At 37.0% G+C, this 27,601-nt stretch overlaps 2 protein-coding genes across 2 annotated transcripts in view; one reads left to right on the top strand and one right to left on the bottom strand.

Moving 5' to 3' along the window:
- TIMP4 (TIMP metallopeptidase inhibitor 4) overlaps positions 1–8,977 on the bottom strand; it is a 30,333-nt gene extending 21,356 nt beyond the window's left edge. Inside the window, exon 1 of the mRNA XM_052776243.1 lies at positions 8,624–8,977. Coding sequence (XP_052632203.1) covers positions 8,624–8,753 — 130 coding nt within the window. The 5' untranslated portion in view covers positions 8,754–8,977. The remainder of the gene's footprint in view (positions 1–8,623) is intronic.
- The window catches only part of SYN2 (synapsin II), a 194,363-nt gene that overhangs the window by 121,216 nt on the left and 45,546 nt on the right, over positions 1–27,601 (top strand). Inside the window, exons 6-7 of the mRNA XM_052776242.1 lie at positions 22,460–22,522; positions 24,958–25,100. Coding sequence (XP_052632202.1) covers positions 22,460–22,522; positions 24,958–25,100 — 206 coding nt within the window. The remainder of the gene's footprint in view (positions 1–22,459; positions 22,523–24,957; positions 25,101–27,601) is intronic.

The following is a 27,601-nucleotide window of genomic DNA, read 5'->3' as shown; positions in this document are numbered from 1 at the left end:
ATAATCACTCTTCCTCCACAATTCCTAGACCCGAAGTCAAGGAATCTTTAGTTCAAAAGATGTTTCTGCTAGTTAGTATGTAAAGGCAATTTTATTTTTCCTGCTTTGTATTTTAGTTTTCTGATATTCCATCAATAAATGCTTATAGCCAGCTGTAAAATAACTGAATCAGCAGCACAGTTATTAACTGAACCACAATTTCTGAAATTACAAGAAAGAAAAATAGTGGAACTTACTGGACTATTTAGGCACAAGTGTTTGGGATCTGTAACCACAGAGCTTGTTGAAGAACATAACTGTAACAATAGCAGGCTTTTTTCCTTTATTCTATGGAAAGCAATATATGGAAGAGCATTGCCTAGTCTTGGTGGTGCTTCCAGTTGCATGAGAAGGTAAGCGTGGTGAGATAACAACCATATCTGTAACTGAAAAATCAAATCCTTACCGTGAAGTTTTATCACTTGGGCTAAAAGAACTCCATGGAAGTTTTTGAAGGGGAAGATTAATTTAAAGTAAGCATTAGGCCAGACCTAAATTCTACTAACTCAACGCAAAGGAGAAAACAAGGAGAAAAAGGAGCTAGACCTACATATTGGATGTTGAAGGGAAAGGTCACAAATACATTTGAAAAGGTTTAGTATGTTAATCAGTATGGGTCCCTCTACCCAGTTAATATAGCCACTGTGCAAATGTTTTAGTTACACAAGACAGCAGTGAAACACCTTCCTTTTCCAGATGATAATTTAGGATATTTCATCATTCATTGTTATTCCTGGCATTTTTATTCAGAAAAAATTACTGCATTCCAAAAACTCACCAACTTGAAAAGAACCATGAATACTTCGGAAGTCAATAAACCAGATACCAAGTATTATTTTATCACCATTTCAGACAGATATTAATTTGCACTGTATTATTTTTCAATGAAAATGCTTTGCAGAATTTGGTTACTCTTTTGTGTTTAATTAACAAAAAAGTGTGCTAGTCTGCATCCAAAATGCATTTCCATTTGAGGCTTTCAAAATGTAGGAGGCCTATATTTAAGCTCGTTAGGACTCTCAGGTAGGTCAGGATTTTGTGAATCTCTGTGTGTTTTTGGCTCGGGATGCAAAAATTCCTTCTGTTGAAGGCAAGGGTTGATCAGGTTTGGCTTCCTTGTTAAACCAGAAGATTATGCGATTTTTTTTTTTTTAATTAGAAGAATACATTCAATTTATGAGTGAGGTTTTAAAATCTAGTTTTTATAAACTTTCAAATAGAAGAGGTGAGTGTATTTTTAACAGATGTGTGGTATTCTTTTAACTTAAATATTACCTAAAAAATAGCATGATTTCCTAATGTTGTTTAAGGTCAGTTTTATTTTTCTGCACTGTTTTTACAGCTGCTACTCATGTTACCAGAAATATTTCTCTTTACTTCACAAGCCTCAAATACCACATCATTTGACTAGTAATCAACATCTGCCTAATTTCAGCTGAAGAATAACACTCTCTTTATACTCTAAAGTCTGTAGAACAACATACATAATGTTATTGTAGATTTCCATTCATAGCTGCATGCCCCTTCCTCCATGCGGAAGAAACTCCATATTATTGAGATACTTTTTAATGAGAAAGTTAGGGATTAAAGTTGGTAGATTAATAGGATTAAGAGTTTGGCAGTCTTTCATGTTCTGTGTTTTATATTATTTGATCTTTGTTTCTAAGCTTGAATTTTGTTTTCTACACAGTGTGTGTAGAATGTTGGTTTTTAAATCATGGGGTTTAGTTTCTTAGCACTATAATGCATGCTTTTAAATAAAAATAACACGGTTCCTGAATTTTCTTATCCTGCATTTGTAACATATTCAGCAATGAGTCAGTGTTACTGAGTTACTTCTAAAGCAGGCAACTAGCATAATTCTTCCGAGATTTCATTTTACTACACAATACTCAACTCTGTTTGTTTCACTAAAGCTAAATTATTTTACAGTTGTCAACTACGTTCTAATTGACAGGAGTGTTGTCCTCAGTGGATTTGGCTCCTTAAAATTCTGTCCTGTTGTTCAGTTTCATGATGCCACCTCATTTTACAGCTACAACTTCTAAATTGTTGGGAACACTGCCATGAAAAAGTTCAACGAGCAAAGGAAAGGAAAGTGACTGCATTTTTCCAGACTGAGCCCCATTCTCATGCTTAAATGGCAGGGTTCTGAAGAACAGTAATTTACAGAAGATTGGAAATTATTTCTTAGACTTGCATGATATTGGCAATGCAATTCAAGTGTTGAATTCAGAACTGAAATGTAAGTTAGGAAACTACCTAGACATGGAATTTTGAAGTAAGTTCTCAAAATGTTTGCTTCTATCTTAAAACCTCGAGTAAATGTAGGGTTATTTGTAGATCTTATTCAGATAATACTTCCTACTCCTAAACAGGAAATACAGTCTTCATCCTAGGAAGCTGTTTCACTAACATTTTGTTAAATGTGAGCTGCAAATGGAAGGACTCAAACTGCTATTCCCATAGCAGCACTCCAACAATTCATTGAACATGAATGTTGAGGTGCTTTATTGACTATTCAGCAAAGGCAGGTACAAATACGTGTTGTTGCAAGTAGTGATTAACAGCACAGCATCTCTGCAGTCAGTGCAGTCATCTTTTGTATTTTTTAAAGCATTTAGAAGTTTCAGGCTATGATGCCAAGAAATGTGTATGTACTGCAATTATAACTTAAGTGTAATACGCAGGCATTTGTACCCGTGATGGGCCTTAGCAGGGTTGCAGATATTTGTTAAGAGCTTCACTCTAAGTGCATCAGTAGGTACTTTAAATAAGTTCTAGGATTCACTTTATTTAGGATTTTTTAAATTTTATTTGAAAATACTATTCATGTGTATAAAGGTATGCGTAAGAGACAAGTAAGAAAAATTACTATGTATTTCTTTCATACTCAGAGGAGTAAAGAAACCTATCCCCTTTTGCATAACTGACTTTGGTAGGACATTGTACAGCCAAAATAGGTGAAAGGTGGTTTTGGTATTTATGTCATTTACGAGTCTGTTGAAATGTGAGTTAAGGGTAAAACGTCTATTTCTCAACAATTTCTGTTAATGAACTTAATATTAGGCATATAACAAAAAGCGGATGTTGGGGAGGGTATGACTGTTAATGATTCCTACATACTGACATTGTTTTCTGAACACTTGTGGGACTCTGTTGAGCATAGGACTGGAGTTCAGCTTCTCTCAGCCACTTGCTGAGGACATGAGGCTATGAGAATTGCCTCATTTTCAGCACCTCTGCATTAAACCTACCAAGCATGAATAACATTACTTTTGAGATTAGTATAATTTCTAGCTGGTTTTAAGATGATTCATTGACTAATGTAATTAGGGTTCTGAAAATGTTATTCTAGCAGCATGCTCTATCAATGGTGCTAATACAGTCTCACAACTTCTTTTTCATAATAATTCTTGCAAGTAACATGCTCAGGTGCTGTGCTTTTCCTGTTGTTTGAGAGGGAACTAGAACAGCAAAAGTCAAGTACATTATTTCTATAATCGAATTCACAATTCTTGGAATAGAAACTCAGCTTTCATTTCTGTGTGGGACCCCTGAGAAATTGTAGCTGCATAATCCTTTCCAGTCAGTGACAAGTTACTCTATAAATATACCTGTGCATTATTGTCACTGATTTCCACTCTAGAGGAAGGCCATTGCTATGAAGCAGTAAGACCTGCCTCCATTTGGCAGGACAAGAATATAAATGCAGATCATATGCCAAGTACTAATCTTTCCATGCTGTGGAGGAGAAGTCTAAAAGACTGCAGGCAACTCCAAGATGTAAGCCGTGTGGCCCCGTGTCTCAGTGGGGTGTCCGAAAGCGTGGCCTGAGACCCAGGATCCTGCCAGGGTCTGCAACAGCCTTCTCCAGCCAGGCCGTCTTGCCCATTCCCTCAAGCAACGGCTTCAAGATTCGGGACTTTTTATGGGACTCTGTTGAAACCCTCACACAAGACTAAGGTCTGTTGCATCTCTGTCTTTAATGGTCTTTCGTTACGTTGTATGGGTATTACTGTTTGTATGAACACTGTACTCCCAAACACATGACGATTAATTACATAGCTGCTTAATTTTGTCAAAACCCCCACTGAAGGTGCTCATCAACCTAAACATGTGGGTAATTGGTATCTGCATAATCACACTGCACACAGCAAGTAGAGTCTGTGAGATTAAGAATATGGTGAGTGCGTATCATGTAATATAGTAAGAATAAAATATAAAGTCTACTTTAATTTCGCTGTTCACCTTTTCTCCCCTAATTTGGAAGAAGTACTGTCTACATTTCTAATACATTTTCCAATGCTGATTTTTCCGATCAGGCAAAGTTACTTCCCACTCTAATAATGTACAAATTAATCCATTCCAGTACAAAACTAGATATTATATTGCAAAGAGGCAAAATCATGGGACACTGAGCCATGAAAGTTTTAATATGAAATTCAATAATAAAGAAATAGCATATTGTAATTTTATCCCAGAGGAGCTGACTTTGAAAACTTAATTCTGGTGTATTTAAATAAAATTTTTACTGTTATTTTTAAATGTGATTAAAATTTAATATATCATCTGGCACATCTTTACAATGCCTGATCTCAGTGATCTTATGAGGTTTTTAACAGGCTGAAAATGCTGCCAAGCTCCAGCTGTAAAGCTTCCATCATATTTCGAAATGTGCCACTCTTCTCCAAAGCTATAGAACTATTCTCTGCAGCTACGTTATATATTTATTTGTACTCAAGATCTGTTAGTCATTTCTGTTGGAGTGTGGTGCCCAACATTCAGTAAAAATATCATTTTCGATATATGTTTAAGAAAAAAAAACAACAATAAGTTTAAATCACAAAGAATACATCTAACTTTAAAGGTTGGGTTCTGGTGTTACATAGCTAAGAAATGCAAAGTATTTGCATATTTGTCCTACTGTCCAAAAAAAACCTTGCTTATGCCTAAGGGGGAAAAAACCAGCATGAATTGAACTTTAGAAAGGGATCAATCGGTCCTCTCCACATATACCATTTCTCTCTACAGATTGTCTAATTTGATGTGAACATTGGTTTAGAATTGAATCCAGTAAGACTGAAGTCAGTGGCGAAAGGGAAATCTGTTATCTTGACACTATCTGATAAACTCAATTGCATCCACGGTTCTCTCCAAAAAAGCCATTTTCAGAGGAATTTTCTTGTATCAGCTTGAAACTATGGTGCCTCACTACCAAGTTTGAAATGTTAAACAGCACATCCTCATCACATTTCATGTCTGTAAGGAGAAAGCCTCCCAGATTCTTCTGGGGGATGGGGGGGTTAGCACTGATAATTAGCAGTGCAGTGCATGAAAATGCTATTTAATAAACCTCCCATCTCCATTCCCAGTGAAAGTCCTCTTGAGAGGTATAGGTGTTCATTGGGGTTTGAAGGCATTCAGCACATTTTAGGAGGGCCTCAGCACCATTTAGAAGAACACAAGAGGAACGTATCTCCCTTTTATAAGCGCTTTTATATGGCGCTAGGCACTCCCTACAAATGAAGATTTATCTCTCTCTGAAGCAAAATTTAAAACTACTGAGAAGTTCATGAAAACTGCTGAAATTTGTACAAAATCACACCCTCTTAAGGCTAAGCAGGGAGATGGACAAACACAAGGTCAGATAAAAGGCAGGACTGGCATGGCACTCAGGATTTACTCCCCATCGTTACTGTTCTTCCTGCGGTGTACAACCATGTAACACCTGCAGGGCTCTTCACTCATGCCTTATTTTAGTTTTAGGCAGCACCTTGTGGGACCAGAAGCTCCCTTTTACTCTAGGTCTGTCAGAAAGCCTGTTATTTCTATCAAGTTACTCAGGTTGTGTGGTACCTGTGGGTGTTTAGAAAGAGTAAAGCCACAAAAGCCTCCTGACAGTAAAAGACAAAGTGTCACAGCACTAATCATGTGAACAAAAGTAAAAGTGAAAAGAACTTGTCCCAGACTTAATGAGTTTCTCTGCTTGTTTTTTTTCTTGGGTATCCCATATAAATGCTAAGGTTTCTGAGTGGCTTCACACGTTCAGTTAGTGGCTCAAGTAATGTCTATTGACTCAACCCCCTCCACCTCCATTTTCACTCCACCCAAATCACAAGTGATCCTAAAGGAAATTTAAGATGTTACAGATATATAGTGAAGTTGAGAAATAATGGAGGAACTGAAGCAAGAGTGAGACTTAGTCTCAGTTTTTACTTTACTGTGGAATTCAGAGGCATGGCATGGTTTCTTTTTTTTAATAAGATGTGCTAGGGTTTTATTCTTCAAGGAAATACTTGAATGTGTTTGTGGGTACATAGATGGATGAACTTAAAAATAACTGAAAAAAAAAGAATAGTCTCAGCAAATTGCTGGATTAGCATTCAACTCCCATAGGTTTTGGTAGCTGAAGAGCTGTCCCTTTCTTTCTTTATCAATATTTTGGAAGTATGAAAATGTTGAAATCGAAGTACAGATCTTCAATCTAATCTTTAATCTTCTTAAATCTTAGGAAAAAAAAAAATCTTTAAGTATGGTGATGTTAACAGAAGTGTGAGGTATGCTACTGCACGGGATACTTGCTAGCACGGCCTGGGTTTTACAATCCCTCCTAAGAACCAGGTGGCCCTAAGGACACAGGTGTGGCTTCAAACCCGCCTTGCTTAAAACAAAGCAGAGCTGTGGAGGCACAGCCCTCATTCCCAGGGGATGGTGCTGCGTCCCGGGCTCCAGCCCCCTGCTGCCCCTTCCCCAGGGCAGCCCCAGCCCACAGCCTTCCCGGCTGGACAAAAAACCAGACTTCTGGCATCGGGGATGGAGGAGCTGGCTTTGCCAAAGTGATTAGTGGAGTTTTCTCTTAGACAGGGCAGACAACTCCACTGGTCTTCTCCAGCTCCTTCAAAGTAATTTTGCTCTGCTTATGCAAGATACTGCGGCCAAAGGAAATGAAATAATTAATCCATAAATGCTTAGAGCAGGTTTTATGTATACCCGTATGCAAAAGTGTATATAAAAGTATGTATAACATATTTATGTGAAGGAATATCTATAGAAATGCTGTTTTTAAATGATAAAGATTAAACAAAGGGATCCTTGATAGAAACATTCCCTAGCCAAAAGGTGCAGTTTACTTAAATAGGAATATTTATAGAAGTGAGAGCTTGAGCATCAAGTCCAAATATAAAGTAGTTTTATTTTACAATCTTCAGTATTTAAATACAAATAAAAAGTAGCGTAAAGCTGCCATTTGTGAAATGTATGTAAGAATGGAATAAATCTTAATATATATCTTAAGAATGGCCAGTATGGCTTCCCTAAGGAAGATGGCTCATAATGAGTATTTTGAGTTTCCTCTATACTGTGAAATTGTTTATTTAGGAAAATCTCTACATGAAGTCTGTTCAAAAACTGTCACTTTCTTATGTATAGGAATGCAGCAGACTACTACAGTTAAATGTATACATATGTAATTAAACTCCTGGTAGCACAGCTATTTTCTTTCACACCTTAAGCAACCCCAAGTTTGTAATGCCTAGTGTGGGTAACTTAATGAAAAAGATTGCTTAACATAAGCAGATTAAAAAACAATTTAACTGATGGCCACAAACAGAGCTTAGAGTTTGTCATGGCTACAAAGATTTTCTGTCAGGGTATAAAAGCAATTAATCAGTATGCAGAAGGTATTGCCTGCCCCATAGAGATGCTAATTTTGTGACACTTTGGAAACTCATGTTCTACATTTACTGTTCACACTAGATGGAAGCTAACCAGCCTTAGCTTGAGCTAATGAAATCAAAAGACTGCAAAATGTCACATTTTCTTATCCCCATGCAGTCTAATTTTGCGATCTTTAGTTTCTTTCTATAAGTTGTTTGACAACGGCAGTGCTGATTGCATATCATGAAACACAATTATCCTAAAGACTGGAAAGTTATATTTATACAGAAGTTCATCTGCAGAATATAAAGGGCCTATCAGTTTCCTGCTCAAGTATTTTTTGAAAATGACAAAAAAACCCAACAACCAATTAAAGAAATTGTAGTATAGCAGAACAAAGATCAAGTGTTTCAACGTGTTATCACTAGGGACTTTTATTTTGGGGGTGTTGTTTCTTTTTTTTCCCCCAAAGTGCTACAAAAAATATCTTTATGCATAGTTTACACATAGCAGATATATTTAGATAGAATATTTTATTACAGATACTGTTAACAGTAGCTGTTTGAAAGTTAAGGTATTCTCCTCTGCTTACTCTAAGTCAGGACCTCATATAGAAGCTGTTCCTATTAAAAAAAAAAAAAAGCAAGCCACTAAATAATACAGCAATTTCAACAATTTGTAACCACAAAATGTTCTGGAAAAACAAGAAAAGCAGAACAGCTACTACCATTTTTTTTTTTCCCCCATAGCCCTCTCTTTAAAAGGGATCTCTGTAGTCATTTTGGTTTAAAATCCTTCGAGAGACTAAGCCACCTGGTTAAACATATTCCTCTCCAGCTGTACGAAAAAAAATTCACAGCAGTCAGAGTAGCTCAATTTGATTTCCCACCGCCCGAGTTAAAAGCACGTAGCTGTTCTGACTCACCTAAAGCCGAGTCGCAGATGAGCTGCTGCGGATGAGCGGGGGCACAGCTGCACGCCTCCACCAGCTCCTGAATTCTGTGGGTCAGAAGTAGAAGTACTGAAAACAACAAGGTACTCAGTACAGGAGTCATGTTGCCTTAAGCACAGCTAGTCGGTCAGCCAAGAGAAAATGCTTTCTTACTGTTGGTTTTATATCTAAACTTCCTAATAGCTATCTGATTTCTTCCGCGTGCAGTTCAATTTCAACCGACTTGGATGGTTTAGGAAAGCCCTCTAATGCTCACTCTGAGTATACGCTTATGTTAACTGACTTCTAATTTCCCTGACATAGGACCCTCTTATTTATGGCCCTGACACTAACTCCTAACTCCGCCTTCCTTTAAGGAAAAAGCACATCATTGGTGAAAGTTATTGTACCAGAGGAGAGGTTACCTTAGGAAGCATTGCTATGTTGCTCTTATGAGTCAGTAGAACTATTAATAATCAAAAGCCTTTACAAAAACATCTTTTACAAGTATCTGAAGCTGATTTTATGATCTTCAGCAGAAGAAAGATTTTACCTTTTTCTAGTAAATTTCCTTCTAGTTTGAATGTAAAAACTAGTTCTGCTACCTTCTCTATTTTGGTCCAGTAAACAAAGCTGTCCTTTTTTAAGCTCTGTTTTCATTTGCAGTCCCTGATCTTCCCCTGCACTTCTGTGCATTTTCTTGAAATGACGTCCCTGTTTGCAGGCTGGACAGAACTTCATTCATGAAAAGAAAATCTTTCAATGCTCTATTTGTGAGCCTTGAACAATTGGTAGTTACAAGGAATAATGAATTAAAAATAAAAGCTGCAATAAAAGGCATTTTTAAAAATTATTTCATCACTGATTTAATTTAAAATAACAAGGAAAAATATACCAACGGTGTATGTTGGAGGCACAGCTCTTTCTCTGCATACCTTATTAAGTCCTAATCAACACACATCTGTATCTGTATTATCTGGCTCATGTTATACATGGAACACAGACATAAATACAAGAGTTCGGAAATCTTTTTCAACTTCAGAGGATTTCTTGCTGTAGCAATCTGGATATGTGTAACGTATACACCCTCTTTTATAAAGAAGTTTTTTCACGAGGGAGCAACATCAGGTTTCATAGGGGGGTGATAAAATACATCTATGGATTGACATGCAGGACAGAACTGCTTAAAGGATTGCATGTTTTGTCACTTCACAAATCAAGCTTAGGAATTGAAAATTCATTAACATAATTTGAACCATTTCAAATCCAGACTCATGAAAATGTATTTAGTTGGGGCTGAGATTTAGGTGTACACAAAGTAGATTGTTATCTTTATATAGATGTGTACATGTTTCACAGCAGCAGATTTATTTTATTTTTGAACAGTAAGAGGTCAGTTTTACAACTATTAGTGCTCTGATTCTGCTTCCCCCCCCCGAAACACACTCCATCTGTTAAAAAAAAAATACACAAATATTCAGAATTATTAGAATTGGGTTTAATTTTTAGATTTTTAGATCCACATTCAAAACTGAGCCAGGAATGTTGTAGACTATGTCCTGATTTAGTTCAAGCAGCCATACTTTGATTTTTATTTTTCCAGTCTGAAGTTTTGGCTTCAAATCATAAGGTTGGATCCAAGTCCAGGACTAACACCTGAAAATAATTTAGACCTATTAACGTCTCCATTCTTACCTGGAGGAAACTTGCTTCTTTCAGGAAGCTTTTCATGTGAGTGAAAAGATAAAAATGATATGAGGCTGAAACCTTACACAGGAAGTTCAAGCTACAAGAAGGCCACCAAAAAAAAAAGCCAAAAACCCAAACCCAAGCAGGTATTTTAATGGCCTCTGTGGGCAGTAGTTCTAGGACTATTGATTTTCATGTCTCACTTAGGGCAGTAGGACTGGAAAGTGATGAAGGAATTAATTGAGAGCCATTGATTGGTTTCCAGATGACATCACATGGCTGCTGCTACAGATGATCTAAATAGACCAATTTGTTTACTGTTTCAGTAAAATTCAAATAATAAAGAAATATGCTGGGCACACTGTCTTCTCTAACATCGAGCATGCAGGTCTACCTATTCAACGTTAACTAAGGCACGTTTTGCCTAAGATTGTCCAGAATAGCACATCAAACTACTATGCTCTTCACGTTCTAAAGACTTTTATATCTAGTACAATTAAACTAATTGTGCAATCAAACTAAAAGTACTATGCTCCTAACAAAATTTTACAAATAATTTTGTGACAATTTAAAAATGAATTCACATCTATCTTGTAGACATAGTTGAGAATTAAATACATTCAACTGAATGTGTAGAGATGTAAAAATGCTAAAACTAAATCGCATATGATAACTGTGCAAGTGCCATAAAAACACATTTTAATTATGATCTTGCATAGTATTGCCTGCAGCTACCCTTGAAATAATCCAATTGCATTTTTAGGAGTCCTTCAAAGCCATCTGTACGTAGGTGGAATATTTAAAGCATGATTACACTCAGCGAAGCAAATGGCCATGAGAGAGGTTCATACTCAAGAAACACATTCCCTGTAGGTCTCGCTGGACCCAGTCAGCATTGGAAAGGATAGGCTTGGAACATGCTGTATGCAACAAGACCTTTCAGTCATAATACGGATTTTAGTGAAACTTGTGGCTAGAAGGTTTCTCAGCCCCAACATGAAACAACTGGTCACAACAACAGCGGGAAAGGCAGATATGTACACCGGTCAGTCCTAGGGTACATGGACTTACTCATTCGAAGCCAGGACTTGAAACTGCCTGTTCTGCTTCCCACACAAGTCTAATGAGCAGTTCTTTGGTAGGTGTATCTTTCATTTCTTCACGACAACATTGATACGATCTTATCATTAAAATGTAGAAGACCAACAATTTTTGAAACCTCACCAGAACTTCTATTTTCTGATAAATCTTCATTCTGAAACAGTAAGTTTTGTCAAATTACTATCAGAGTTTAGACAAAGACGTATTTACATCATAGCATTTGAAAGGGATTTTAGTAAGTCTGGAAATCTCTATACTCAGGAACATGCTCTCACAAATGCAAGAAAATGCATTTTTAGTCTGTTTGTCAGAGGAGACAAATATTACCTGTAGCTTCTCCCGATACCAGTACAGTGTTTGAGTACCTGTGACTGCTGAAGAGTATCAGCAAGCATTAGGTTTTAGCTTGAAGCTGCCTTGTCCTTCTTTGTATTGTATATTGTTAGTATTTTTCATTGTATTAGGAAAATTACTTTTAGAGAGTTCAAAAGAAACCCTAAGCTCAGCACCCATTCTGTATTACAGTTAGATCTTGACCTTGTAAAATAGAAAGATTATTCCCAACAGACATAGAAATATTCCTTGGCTAACTTTTAAGCAAAATAATCTTATATCTTAAATAATAGTAGAGAAATTATAGCCAACGTTTTAGAAATATAAGGAGACTGAACAAAAGAAACAGTCTTTTTACTATTTGTATAAATGGACTAACAATACAGGGCTTCTTTCACTATGCTATATGTTACGATGTCAGTTTTCCTTTAGTTTGATAAGTAAGCCATGATGTCATAGCAAATTGTGTCGTAACACTAGTGAAGGGTGAAGGGTAGCAGGATGAAATAGTGCCCACTCCCTGGTTATATTCTGATACAGCTAACTCTTGCTAATAAGAAACAGAGAAGTTCATTTATCAAGGGATAGTCACTGATTCCTTCAATTCATTATTGCCACAGTAGAAAAAACACTTGGCACTTTCTCATTTCTGTCTAGCTAACTAAGTCTAGTGTTCAACAACTAATTTCTGATTTCTAGTAAAATGCAAGAAATTTTAGAGGATTGGGGATAATCCAGTGTATTTGTTGATGTGTACAATATCAAAACAAGGCAGGAAACCTGACTACAGCCAAGTTTATGATCGGGTTCAAGTCTTCTCAATGGGAATTCTAATTTTGTACAGGACTTCTAATTCTGGAGGGGCTTTTTGTACTGTGGGTTGTCATGATCCTTGTTAATTTTTACTACAAAGCATTAGCGTCTATCAATAGCATTCCGGTCATTAATTGTTTCTTTCTCTTCTAACAGCCCCCAGAGACCAGTATTAAAAACACTAGCTCTCCTTCTGTGGGATGCCATACATGCAGAATCCTATGGAGTGAACTACTGCTTCCCCTGAACTTCAGAGCAAACTCATACTGACTTTATGATATTTTCATCTCTTCCCTGGGAGTTACTGGGGGCAAAAGGTGATGAGTAAGGTGCATCACCCTTACAGCTGCCATGGGGAAGGCAGCACTGCCAGGTCACCTCTGCTCCATGCTTCTTTCCCACCCTTCCTCACTGTATCTGCTCTCCCCTCTCACCTGTCAGCCTTTTGCAGCATCGCGGGTCTGCAGGATAATCCATCGAGAGCACTACCTTTGTCTGACCTGTACTGCTAGGTTATCTCCTAGCACTGCTGTCTCCCCTCTGCATTTCATTTTTCAGAAGAGGCAGCACTGTGCATTCAGTCTATAGATTCCTGGGTACTGGTCACAAGCATTTCTGTGGCAGTCTTGAGTTTGATGCTTTGAGTTATGTCAAGGAGCGCTGAACTGTGTTGCATAGGGATTGTCCATACAGCTTTTTCAAAGGCTTTTTAATTATAGTGGGATATGCAACAGACACCTTGCTGTCCCTTCCAGCTGTCAAGCAGTTTGAATCTACACAGTGTCTTTTGGTTGGACTGCCTGCCCTGTACCTTAGCTTCTGGCAGTCTACAGAGTATAATTTTTTATCTGTATCAATCTTATTATCTCTCCATTGTGATAAATGAATCTTATTTTAGAATAATTGCAGGCAGGATTCTCCACAGTAATAGTTTATCTGTTGCCTTCTTGATGAGTTCTTTTCTCCCTAGTTCTCATTTGGCATTGCATTTCTTTTTCCTAAAAACTACTTTCAGTTTACCTGACATAGTCACAGTACACATCCTGTACAAAAACTGTACAATCATGTAGAAAATTCAAAATTAGAATAGTATTTCACAAAACAGATGAGCTTTCATGGATTTTAAATTCCAGTGCCGCCATATTTACTACAGCCTGCTTGAAAAGGGAGGGTATTTATAGCTGTCACTTCCGAAATACTACAATAAAAAAACCCACCATACAGTTTATAGTCACAGCAATTTGGGTGGCAATACGTGACTTGATTTTAGAGGCAGCAGTTTGCTAAATAGTTGGTAGAATGATACGAATTGAATGAAACACTGACATGCCAGAATCAAAATATAATTTGTCTCTGCAAAGATTTTGTCTTCTCCAGAATTTCTACTAGAGATCTGTGGGAACTGCTCTTTTTGATTCACTGCCATTATACTTAATGTTTTTCTTGTTAATGACAATTTCTGTTTTCCCGCTGTACAGGTATTGAAAATAGATTTTTCTACCATCAGATAACTTCTGTGTTGATTTAGATAATTATTCTTATTTAATTGAAGAACAGTTGTGGGACAGAGGTATTTTAGATTGATTTCCTGGTTCAGATTTACTTGATAGTGTCACTTTATACACTAAGATAATGATTTCAGTGAGTACCAAGAGAATTGGTTCCTTAAGATCCAGTCTTATGAGGTGGTGTTAATGGCAATTGAAGGCACTGTGTACAAGGGGTGCCCAGAATACCCAATTTTGCATCATCTCCCATTAATTTCAGTGGGAATTGAGGTGGCCCAGCATTTCCCTGGCACCAATCTATATTGCACTTACTTAGTTTATAAGCCATTTTAACCCTCTGTTTTGAATAAAGAAATCACAATTAAGGTGCATTTGCCTCTCTCTGGTTACCTGGCACACTAATCAGATTAAAGCTCTACTCTTCTTATCCACTTGAGCTTTTAGATTTCTTTAATGCTCCTATTTCTAAAAAGGTAATACAAAGCATATCAGATTCTCCTTTGGCTTGCTGCTTGTGTAAAGGGGTATAAAACGTTACTCCATACAGCTAGAATTTTACACTTACTTTTTTCTGTCAAGGTACGAGGCAGCGGAAAATCTGGCTCGACATCTCCAAATTGTTGTTTGTGTTTGTTGAGAATACCAGCTGTTTAAGCATGATGTTTCTGCTTCTCTTAATGAAGAGAGGAATATATTGGGCTACCCCTGCTGGTGGTGGAGAGCTTCTGCACGGCAGAGCCCTGACTTTATCTTGAGATTGTGTTTTCTTCAAACCAAATGGACCAGAGAAAGTCCGTCTTCTGCTTGTTTATTGATTTAGGGCTCTTCCTGCCCGTTTCTGGGAAAGAAAAAAATGAATAAAAGGCCACCTTTATTATTTGGCTTTTAATTTCCTTTCTCCAAAGTAAGCAGAGCAAAATTAGATTTAGTCTGATGCATATTCCACAAATAAATTATGTGGAACTAGAGTGGTTAAATGAACTTTGCTTGGGGATTATTGGAAAGATAAATATTTAAACAATGAACTTGAGGTAAGTCATGTTTATGCAACATCGGGGGTTTTTTGTCGTGAGTCGTCACGCCCCCTCCCCCTTTTTTTTCCTGTTGTGGCTTTTCTAGTTAACTCAACCATGAGGACATTAAAGCCAGGGTGAATACCACCTTCAAAAAACTGTGTTTTCTGTATTGTTGCCAGGAGAGGGCTTTTTTTGCTTTTTTTTTTCTTTTTTTTTCTTTTTTTTTTAGCAGATGATCTTTGCCTATTTTTGTTTTTATGTACAGCTTTGATTATATTTTACATTATATCTTACTTAGAAGGATTCAAAGTAAATTTACAAGAATTCAAATTATATCTCTTGGAAATAAAACAGCTTATATTATGTAACTCTAAGCATTGTTCAAAAATACTTAAATTGCAGAAGAACTTATAAACCTCTGAGCACCTTAGTGTATGAAGCTTAAATTTTAGGGATTTATTTTCAGTTAATAGACTTATGGTGAAGAAATTGCAGGAGGACACTCTAGTAAACCAGACTTACAAACTCCAGAATATTTCTGAAATAGGAAAGGATAGGTATTATTTCCATTACATATAGAAAAATACAAACAATAACACAGATTAAGATTGTGCTGGTTAACTATATAGCCATCTACTGATTACCTAAATAACCTTCACTTCAGATTATAGAAGATGATAATAGTGCCTCTAGGTATTGTGTAAGTATATCAAGCTAAAATGCTTCTTTCTACAGTAAAAAAGCTCTTTCTGAGCACGTATATCATTTGATCAGTGTCTTTTTTAACCAGTTTAATTTGGCAAATTTTTCTTATCTTCCAGCAAAAGCAAAGACTAGTAATTGCAGTGTTTTCTGAAATTGATTGAATTTTATGCATTTCTCTGTTCATTCAGTATAATTATTAATACGTGGGATCAGAACAGAAGATAGGCCAGCCCTAAATCTTTTATGAAAACAACATATTGAAAATATCTTAACATTTCGGAAGAGCAGGAGAATATTATTTTGCAGATTTCACGCATTTAAAATAAGTTCTGACCAGTAACTAATGAATCTTTTAACAGAATTTGTGTTTGAATCCAATTTGCAAGTCATCCTAGCAACATGGAAAAGGAACGTTTGATGTAATAACTTAAATCAACAGAAGGGTAAAAATCCAAAGCGTTCCAAGCCTTAATGAGGATGATTTGATAGCTTCCTGGTCCCAACACCAGCAGTTTCAAAAAGCTTTGTGTTTTCACGCTAGCTAACCCAACAGATGTCATGACCTGATTCTGAGAGACTTAATGACATGAGAAACATGCTTCTGTGATATATTTCAAAATAATTTGCTGTGAATGCACACTTGCCTTAATTCGCATTTATTCAGCAACTTCAGAATATTGGGTCAAATTTCTCCCTGGATTTAGTAACTCCATCAGTATATCTCCTGTTTGGGATAGTTCTTTGTCTATTCATAAATCTAAATAGTTTCATTGCAACTATAATTACTTTGCTAGTTGCCTGTCAGTAGTATGGGAAACAAAAAGAGCAAATGGAAAATTGGAGAAATAATGTGTGTCATGGGTTCCTACTGTACTGTCTTTGCTCTTATCTGACTAATATGAATAGATCCATTGAAAAATGAATGGCAAATCTGCAAATGTGAGAGGTGTTGAGGGGTTGCTGTCTGTATTATTATCAGTAATTTAAAACAATTAAAGAGTATTAAAGTTGCTGCTGCAAGTGGTTTGAACATATGAGTCTTGTACCTTGGCCTCCAGTTTACCTAAGGAGATGGTGGAGTCCAGATGTCACGGCATTTAGAAGCTCTATCAGTGAAGCTCAAGTTTGAGCTGGTTTGTCAGCTGCTGTAGTCCCATTGCAAGTATATGGCTGAAAAATCAAATCCACTCATTTTAAAAAAAATCACTCCTGTGAGGACTACACCAATTAGCTCCAAATGTGTTCATCTAAAAAAACATATTAGGCCTGTTACAGAATCATTTTTAGTGACATTCATTCAACACCATTAAAAGAATTATTTTCAGCTGGACCGCCTTGAAAATAATAAAATAAATGGTAGTTATGTAAAATAAAGTGACAGTAAAGAGTTAAGTGGCATGCAAATGAGCTCTTGAATGAAAAATACTAATATATAGTTATTTGGATAGGGAAAAGATAGACATGTTATTAAAAACCATGAAGATTTTTCAGACAGGATATTACAGTCACATTTTAGACCCATATATACTGTTGTATTTCCATTACGGATTTAATCCCTTGTTCTCCTCTGTCCTTGAACCCTTCCACAGTGCAGTTAACCAAGACAAGGTTAGGCTTCTAACACTTAGACAAGTGCCCGGTCTGCCGAGAGGTTTTAAAGTATTACTGCTATACTCATAAAGACTCGTGTCGACATGAGCGACCTCCCAGTTTGTAGGTGTCTTGTGGTAACAGCCATTAGATTTTTCTGGTCATTAAGTATGTAAATTTAATTCACGCTATTGGTATATGACAGAAACCATTAAAACATGTCATTTCAGTAACGCAACTTCCATGCTAAATATTTCTCAGTTTGAAACTTAGGAATTGACTTCTGTTATCCGAATTTTAAAATGATTCTGCTTCGAAAGACCTTTTACTACTGCCTTCTATCTGCAAAATGTAATCTACTTTTTGCTCTCTTAGGGAACATGTCTTCAAGTAGTACCTACTACTAGTCCTAGTCCTAGTCATGGAAGTGAGCCGTGCAACTTATTCTGTTAAGGTTCTGTTGAAATGAGACTTCACGTTTATTTAAAATAACAGTGTAAGAAGTTAAAACCACAGAAATTAAAGTGTTTAGACTCAATCCGTCTTTGTAATTTTTAGGAGCTGATAAAACATTTTAATACACAGTGAAGTTATTTTGATTAATGATATCATATTAGCAAGTATCAGTAATGTATCTCAACTGTTTTTTATATGGGTTCCTGCAAAAAGCCATGACAGTTTTTCCAGTTGCTACTAATATTTATTGCCAATCCAATCATATTCATATATAACTATGGAAAATTGTATTGCATGCTTGACGTGTATTTTGTTTTCTCTGCAATTAATAATGATAGTTTATTGCATTGTTATATATGTTATAATAGAAGTCCTGTTTGTTCTAATTTTTTAAAAATATTCTGATGGATTTTGTGTATATTATATGTATGTGCAAGTGTTCATACAGCGTAGTCCATTTCTCTCTCTCATACATACGAACTTGCCAAATTTCTTAATGTAATTTCTGTTGTTGGTGTTTTCTGATTATTTTCCCTCAGTTTTTAATTGTCACAGTAGAATTTATACTTTTCTGAACTTAAGAAAACCTTTGAAAAATAAGCTATATTTTTGTAAAATGGCCTTTCCCCCTCAGCAATACATTTCAAAGAAAACATGCAATAAGTCCTATTAGAATCAGCTCTGTTTGAAGCGGATCCATTGATACATGCTAGCTCTTCTTTCAAGGTCTCTCTCTAACAAGTAACTATAACATAGATTAAGAGGAAACCCATGGAGCTGGTAAGTTTTCACTGTTACTGTCACAGTTGTGTGGTACATAATGTTTACCCAAATGTATGAAAAATCTTGAGACTGCCTGTTCTGTTAAGACAGAAATTAACACAAAAGAGCAGATTGGGAAGAGGAAAGGACTCGCATCAAGTTTTCTATAATTTCAGTAAGAAATTCCAGGCCTTGTTGCTTGACAGAACGATAGCATCCACAACTGGAAACCAGTTAGTGTTAGGGAGGTGACCGCAGGATGGCACAGGTCTAGTCCTCATGTATAAAGGGAGAACTGTGGCAATCAAAGTAAGAGCAGGAATAAAGGAAACACTGTTCAAAACCCAAATACCTACAACTTCGTCAGCCCTGAATTCATGGGCCTGTCACAGTGATAGATACAAAAAGAAGCACTGGGATAATTAATATTTGTCTGCCTTCTATGCTACCTGGGTTTTTTTCTGTCTGATGTTTGAAATGCAGCATTCAGCACCTTTTTCCCCTGCTACCACCTCTTCTTTTTGTCTGTGCTGGGATGTGGTAAACCACATGAAATCTTGATATTGGACTCCAGAGCAAAATGAACTCTATTGCCTTAAATGATGTTAGTGCATTTTTCTGAGGGAGAAAGCAGAATTTCTTTTTTTTTCTTTTTGTTTTTTTTGAGTTAGTGTTTGTTGCTGTGGCCCACAGAGGATTCCACAGCTTTGGAATCATGGGTAGATACGTGGTCCTCTTAATTACAGGAGTGCCATTTGTATTGCTATAGTTAGAGGTCTGCCAGCATTTCCATTACAAACCCCAGTTCAGTGGTTTATAGTTCAATCATAAAAAAGTGGTACTGCCCTTATGAATCTTGAGTCAGGCAATGATTTGTTCTTCCTCTTCCCCAAAAAACTGAAAAAAAAGTGGCTAGTTTTAAAATATGAAAGCAATAAATAAGTGACTAGATGTTGACTACACAGGACCTTGCATTCCTACAGTTTAGCAATGTATTGGGTCTGGCTGAGATGGAGTTAATTCTCCCCATAGCAGCCCTCATAGCACTGTGCTCTGCATCAGTAGCTAGAAAGGTGTTGATAACACACCAGTGTTTTGGCTACTGCTGAGCAGTGCTGGCACAGCATCAAGGCTGTCTCCCCAACATTTTTGCCCCCCCCCTCAATGGCAGGCTGGGGCAGGGCAAGATCTCGCGAGGGGACATAACCAGGACAGCTGACCTAAACTAACCAAACAGATATTCCATACCATATGACGTCAGCTCAGATATAAAAGCTAAGTAAAGGGAGACGGAAGGGGGGCATTTTTGTCTTCCGGAGCAACCACTACGCGTACTGAAGCCCTGCTTCCGGGGAAGTGGCTAGACATCGCCTGCTGATGGGAAGTAGAGAATAATGTCATTTGTTTTTCTTTGCTTTCGTGCGCAACCTTGGCTTTCACTTTATTAAACTGTCCTTATCTTGACCCACGAGCCTTTTGTTATATTTTCTCCCCCCTGTCCAGCTGAGAAGGGGGAGTGATAGAGCGGCTTTGGTGGGCACCTGGCATCCAGCCAGGGTCAACCCACTACAAGCAAGAACCTTATTTTTAAATTGCTGTATAGGTGACCTTTACTGTATAATGCTTTTGCAAGTGCTTTTAGCTATTTTGAAACTAATGCTTTTTTTTAATGCTTACATGCCTTAACTTAAATTGGTTAGATTGAAACAGATCTGTAAAAATCAATTAAATGTATTTTGGATTTGAAGACCAATGCTTGAAATGATTCCTAAACGAAAGTTAAATAAAAGACTTTCGAAGTTTTCATAGTTATTGATTCCTACAGTGTTCGTCTAAGAACCCAGAATTTCTGTAAAAAATACAAGTTACCTTTACTCAGGCACTGAAATGTGGCAGCTACAGTTACACATGTAATATAGAGCACTAAGAGATGGTTTTCAGAATGGTCTGCTCACCTGTGGCAGTAAACCTTGATTTCAAATCTCGAGGATGCCCTAGGATAAGATACATATATAACAACTTTACTTAAATAATGGAATAAATTAACTAGGATTACAGTAAATTTTTCATAACTGCAAGTCTTTAAATTAAATCTGGTTTTCTCCTGAAAAGACATACTAGCCCTAGCTTTGGGTTTGATGCAGAAATCAGTGAAAAACCTCCATGGCCTGTGTTGCGTAGCTGACAACTGTAGGACCCTGTCGTTTCATCAGGCTTTGAGAACTCTGGTGTATTAAAAGAGTAGATCCAAAGATTCCTCCTTTTTTCTTCTGATCAGGCAGAGCAGAAACTGAGATTCTGTCAAAAAACAAGCAACTTGGTTTTGTTTGCGTAGATATCCTTTATATGTTTTTTTTAAAAAGTCAGAACAAACCAGTATTGCATCAGTATGCATTTTAGGAAAGCCAGAGAAAGTCCATTAAAAAAAAAAAAAAAAAGACAAGACAGACATTCATGTATTGTACTGGGAATCCTATGGTAAGTAGTATAAAATATGTACCTTGCAGTGAATGCCCACTTGTTCTCTTGCAGATTCGCCTTTCAGTTAAAGTATTTTTAAAGCAAGCATCCTTAAATCATATTGAAAATAAATGTTTAAAATATAGGAAAAGCATGTGTGAATTTTAATTAGCTTTATAACCCTACAAATACGTTTGGATGTTACCAAAAGCCAAGTGACCTTTTTATTCTTTATGCCTTGATTTGAATGTCAATATTTACAATCCCATGACATTTTCCATGCAAATACCTGTTTGTGTTTGTGTGTTTCTGTCCAATGTTGTACAAAGCACAGTGAGATAAGTGTGAACTCCATTTAACCTCTTGACAATCCTTTGTAAGTATTTGGAAAACAAATTTCTCAAAAAATCTCTAAAAACTCTTAGTTTATTTTCTAAAGCATCAGCTTTGCCTTTGATTGTATTTACTGTGTTAAATTTGATACTAAATGAAGGTTTCAGACCCTGTAATACTTACTGTCCTGTTGCTGCCCAGTTTAATTACGTCAAGGGTGTTCAGTTTTTTATTTCTAGTTATAATCCTGTTCTACTAAGTATTTGTAATTACAGTTGGTTGATAAAGGTTCAATATATGTACATTTTAGGTGGACGAAAAAGACAAAGAAATACCAGCTGTACCCATGACTGGGAGATCTAAAACTTCTTCAAATGAATGATGGAAGTAAAACTGGTTATTCATGGAACTTTCTGAGAGACAACCATTATCATTTGATTGAATAAAGCATATTCATATGCCTTTGTATATTTGATTTCCTAATCAATGGCTGAATTATTACTTACATTCTATGCAGAAGCTGGAGCCTTCCCTAGAGAGCTTGGATATTCTGTAACAGAAGCTAGCATCTGCCTTTAAAGAAAGTTTTTTTGGTGAATTAGACATCATTGCTTTCATAAGTGGTCACAAAAAGAATTTACAGCCTTGCTAAATAATGGAAATCAGGGGAAAAAGGAAAAAGGTGATTAATCTGACATCATTAATGATTGTAACCTTGGAGAGCGTGAGTTTACGGGTCAGAAAACACAGTAACAAAACATAAAATAGGAAATAGCAGAAATTCAGTTTAAAAAGTGAAGTCAAAAGAAAGACAGAAAAAATTAAGGTAGAAGTACACCACTTGAATGTATTTGGAATAACATAACAATAACTCAGAAAACATACACAGTAATTCATCAGAACATGTAGTCTTACATAGATGAGTAACAGTTTGAATAACTACATGGCAAGAACAGCTTTGGCTGCATTATGGTCATGCTTAAATAATTTTCACAAATAATATAGCTTAATCATTTAACTCATGGTTGCTAGCTCTAATATGTCTGTTTTGTTTTCCCCCTTAGCTAACAATGCCAACATTTCCTGTTGTTGTGAAGATTGGACATGCTCATTCAGGCATGGGAAAGGTGCAGATGCTACTTATTGCATGTTAGGGGGCTGGCTGTTTGTCTAAAATAATATGCATGTTCTTTCATTTCCTGGATATTTTAACTTATCACTGTCCAAATTCTGTCTCAGATCCCCACCCTTGCAAATCTCTGCTTGTATATTATTCAAGAAAGCATCTGTCTTTAGGAAAATATTTAAACGCGTAATATATTTTCACATTGATGCCTTTTCGGTTTATGCATTGTCCTATATAGGACATTCTTTGAAACATGTTGAGATGTTTTCTTGAAGCAGAACCTTATTTATTAATTTAGTTCACTGCAGTGAAACTATTTAAGGGTCAAATTCTGTTTGCACAATCCCACTTTTTGGATCTGGGAATATAGGAAGCTTTTGCCTTGGTTCTTTATTAGTTTCAGCTTGATACTGAACTTTTATTCATTTCCTATCTTAATGTATTCTCTGTGATTGTTTCATACCACTATGTAACTGCTGCTTTCTTTCTCCAAAGTAATTGCATTTCAGTGGTGAGTACAGTTGTTTTGATATCACTTATCTCACAATGATGGTTCAAGGGGATATGATTTAAATCCCGCTTTCATTGGTATCAGTGAAAATTTCTAGTCCTTACAGATTAACCACTTTCTCTCACTGAAAACACTTCAGTGCTTTAAGTGTTTGAGATTTTAAAACAAATCATCAGAGAATAGTTACATTTATCATCCTGAAACTGCAAATGCTCCATGAACATAATATTTGCCACTAGCAATAGAAATAGAAAACTGATTTAATTGTATTTTCTTCAGTAATTATGCAAGTTGTACTGTAATGTTCTTATGTTATGACTGTTTTGCTGTATTTCCTACTTAGTAAGTCAGTGGAAATCCAGCAGTGAATTTAATTAAGAACAGGATTAACCACTAATTACTTAAACTGCAGGTTTTGTGGATTGCATATGTGAAGTATTAGAATGTTTATAATGTACTTTCATTATTCACCCCTCATTTATAGAAAAGGGAAATAATGCACAGAAATGTTCAGCATATCAAAGGTCTAGAAAAAATCTAGGGTTTTTTTAGCTATAAAATATTTCAAACCCTTAAAGGTTAAATGCCTGTCTTTTGCAGTGAAATGCTTACTGTCAGAGTCCAAATAAAGGTTCTCCTCGTACCCCTGTCCTCCCTAAAGGCATTGCTAGGAGTAGCATTTCCATTGGTTGTAATTAGACTCACATATGCTATTAAGTTTTCAGAAACTAAGTTGAAACCAGGCATTGTGTCTGGTTTTGTGGCTCTCAAATGGCAAATTACTCTGTATTGTTCTCCATCTGAGAGCTGAGAGCAAATACTTAGGCCTTATGACTTCTTTTAGCTTCACCAGACTCCATTTAATATGAAAGTCCCATCTCACAGATGTGGCACCCTGGCCTACAGGTTCCCTTTTAAGTACAAGGTGACAGTGGAAGCAAACAAGACCCTGTGCTTGCAAGGAATTGCAGAGTCTCCTAATATTAGATAATGTGAGAAATACTAATCCCTGCCTCCTTTCCTCACCATTCTGAAATGTACTTTGGGTCAGTGTGTTGGAGTTCCAGTTTCCCTCTCCCATTTTTTACTAGCCCTAAGGCTTCTCATCCGAGTCACTTTTTCTCCCCACTTCAGCCAGCTTCCTTTAAGTCAACCTTAGAGACATGCCCTCCCTGTCCAAAAGTAATGCCACTGATCTCCATCTGTCCTCTAAAGTCTGCTTCTCCTTCTCCCCCTAAATCAATATTCCCCACTTTTGCAGCTCCCTCTTATTTCAAGATGTTAAAGTTGGTGGGTTTAGTACTATTCACCATCTTATCACAGTGTTCCACAACTAGGAAATCCTACTCCTGGAAAGCCTGACTCCTTGCAGACAAGTGGGAGAAATGAGACAAACTTGTTCTGCTGCCTTGAGCCAACCCTCTGTGCTCTATGTGAATGCCCACTCATCAGGATATCATGACCCTTCATTTCCTCCCTCCCAGGAGATACATGATGTGATACTACTTGGTGGGCTCCATATACATTCAGTTACATGAGCAATTTACAGAATCAACAAGAATTCTATGTAAATTAGTGTTGCATAGTATCACACCTTGAAAAATTCTAAAGCCTGCAGATCTAAAATCAACAATCACCACTTAAAAAAAAAAAAATTGAAAAGCAAAATAAAATTCCACTGTCTGCAAATTGCTTTCTACAGATGAACAGGTAATATTTTGCCTAGAAAAATAGATGCTTTAATGCAGGAATGTTATAGAATCTAGAAATCACATAAAGTACCCAATACTTTTTTTTTATAAACTGATGCTGTCAAAACCCATACTTCTCATGAATGCCATTTGGAACTGAATTCTACATTTTATTCCTAATTACTCTTTTTTTTCTTTTGTATATGCTGTTTACTTGTGGTATGATGACTACAGATCAAGGTAGACAACCACTACGATTTTCAGGACATAGCCAGCGTGGTAGCACTTACTCAGACCTACGCCACTACTGAACCCTTCATAGACTCCAAATATGACATCAGGATCCAAAAGATAGGCAGTAACTACAAAGCATACATGTGAGCCAAAAACTTATATTCTTTCATCCTTTTGTTTCAAAATTGATAAGCACCAATAAGATTAAGACTGTTGGATGAGTGTCTGAGCTGATATGGTGACTCCATGCCTCCATTGTCGTACTCTCTGGAAAGACAGTATTTTAGACTTTCTAGATTTATCAAGCCTTTTTTTTTAAGTTGATTGTGACTGGGAGGAGGAGAATAAGACAACAGGTGAGCCTGCCAGAGTGGTTTTCCTTCTAGCCTTTGTTTATTTTTTCATTTAAAGAAAGGAGCAGTTGGAAGGGGATTTGTTTTTATAGAGGACTTGTTAAATCAGATTCCCTTGTATCTTTTCACCAACTTAGGGTCAAATTTTCTTCTCCCTGTAAGGATAGTTAGATGACATTCATTCACACAAATCTCAATCATAACACTTTATTGGAACAAAGTACTCTCCTTTTAACATAACACATGTAAGAAAAATCCTAATCTTGCAGTGGCCTTCACATATATGGATGAAAATCTCTTCTAATTTTAGAAACCGGGTGTTTGGTTGAAGGTCATGACTATATGAGAGGCTAAAAGGGTGTTTCAGTTTCACAGACAACATGAAGCTAGAGTAGCAAGACAGGTTGTCATGTAGTAGTTGAGCTATGGTAACTGTGTTTATGCATATTTTTACTCTGTCTCAATTATCAAGCAATGTAATCTGACATACATTCATTTCATTCATGTTTTTAAGACAAGTTAGATCATCTCATGTCTTTGTTCCCTCATGTTCACAGTTCTGAGGCAGGAAAAATATAACAAAACATGGATAAAAATACACATATGCATTTACATAGGCACACCCACATAAACACGCAAAGATATTTCTCTAGCAACTCCTGTAACATTGGAGGGATCAGAGATTCCTTGTATGTTGACATTTGTAAGGTACACTCAAGTTCTTTATCAGTAAAAACAACTGAACTCCAAGCAAACCATAAATACTAAGAGAAGCGAAAGTTGGAGTTAAAGAAAATGCATAATATTAAAGACAGGGTTAGCATTAAGTGTCAAGTAATTTAGGAACAGCCAACAAGCTCTATTAGAAAGTAGAACTTTTTGCCCAGGGTGGGGGTAAGGGGCAAAATCTGTCTTCTTCAGTTGATATTGGAAGACCACATACTCTTGACTTCTCCCCTAAGACATACTGTCACAAGATGAAAACTGTATGAGTAACTGCTGGCCTCTCCTGACATATGACTTGAAGGGGTATTTGAGAAAAAACATCAAAGATTAGGCCTTTCAAGAACAACTCAGTCGTCCATCTGCCTCTCACTGTATATCTGAGGGGCCTCAAGAATGCACAACACAGAACTGGGTGAAAATACTGTTCCCATAGGTCAGATCCATCCAGCAGTATGGACACTTGGTCCTTCTGCTTTATTTTGAACCCAGAACTATCTAAATTTTGCAAAAACAGTGTGTTGGAAATTTGACTTGTACACAGTGACCAAGGCAAAATACTCAAATAGTTGCGAGGATTGAGAGGTTTCTGCAATCCTTTGCTCGTAACACTTTCAGTGTTCTTAGTGATGCAGGACAGAAACTCTGTAAATCAAGATCCCTACAGAAATCCATAGAATCATACAATGGTTTGGGTTGGAAGGGACCTTAAAGATCATCTAGTTCCAACCCCCCTGCCCTGGGCAGGGACACCTTCCACCGGACCAGGTTGCTCAAAGCCCCATCCAACCTGGCCCTGAACCCTTCCAGGGATGGGGCAGCCACAATTTCTCAGGGCAACCTGTCCCAGTGCCTCACTGCCCTCACAGTGAAGAACTTCCTTACACCTAATCCGAATCTACCCTCTTTCAGTTTAAAGCCATTACCCCTTGACCTATCAGGGGTATTGGGCCTATTTCAGGGGTATTGGACCTATTTCAGGTGTGTCGGGCCTACCCCACCTCTCCCTATAGGCAATAAGAATCATAAACAAGTGCTTCTGAGTGATACAGCTTTTAGCCCCTGGCTTCTCCAGGAAAGTTAATTCCAATTCTGCTTGTTTGTCTTACATTGGTGTTCCAGACTGTTGGCTTTTCCTGGCTTTAGCCACATATCTGGAGACATCATCCTACTTTTTCTAATAGCACCATACTCCTACACCTAAGGTCACCTCTCTCCTATCCATCCAAACCATATCTTCATCCAGTCCCACCGCTTTCCCAGACCACCTGTCTCTTAGTCCCTACCCCTTATGCCTAACCTTTTTTATTACCCCAGGTTCTCCCTTGCCCCTTTTATTCCACTCAGTGCCATCCAACAGCCTTGTTCTCCCTCTACTTCTAGTCACCAGTCAGCCTTCTTTCTCTCTTTCAGACTTTTTCATACAACTACTGCTGCCTCTTCAAGGCTAGGAGAGTACTTTTGTCTCCTGTTGGTGCTTTGACAGGCATATTTCTTGTGCTGTGCTACCCATTTCTCCCCTCTTCTGTTGTTTATAATAAACAGATTTGATTTGTCTCTGTCTTACA

Source organism: Harpia harpyja, chromosome Z (assembly GCF_026419915.1).
Source record: "Harpia harpyja isolate bHarHar1 chromosome Z, bHarHar1 primary haplotype, whole genome shotgun sequence".
Classification (NCBI taxonomy): domain Eukaryota; kingdom Metazoa; phylum Chordata; class Aves; order Accipitriformes; family Accipitridae; genus Harpia; species Harpia harpyja.
The sequence above is the reverse complement of the archived record's forward strand: the minus strand, read 5'-3'. Positions and strand labels throughout refer to the sequence as shown.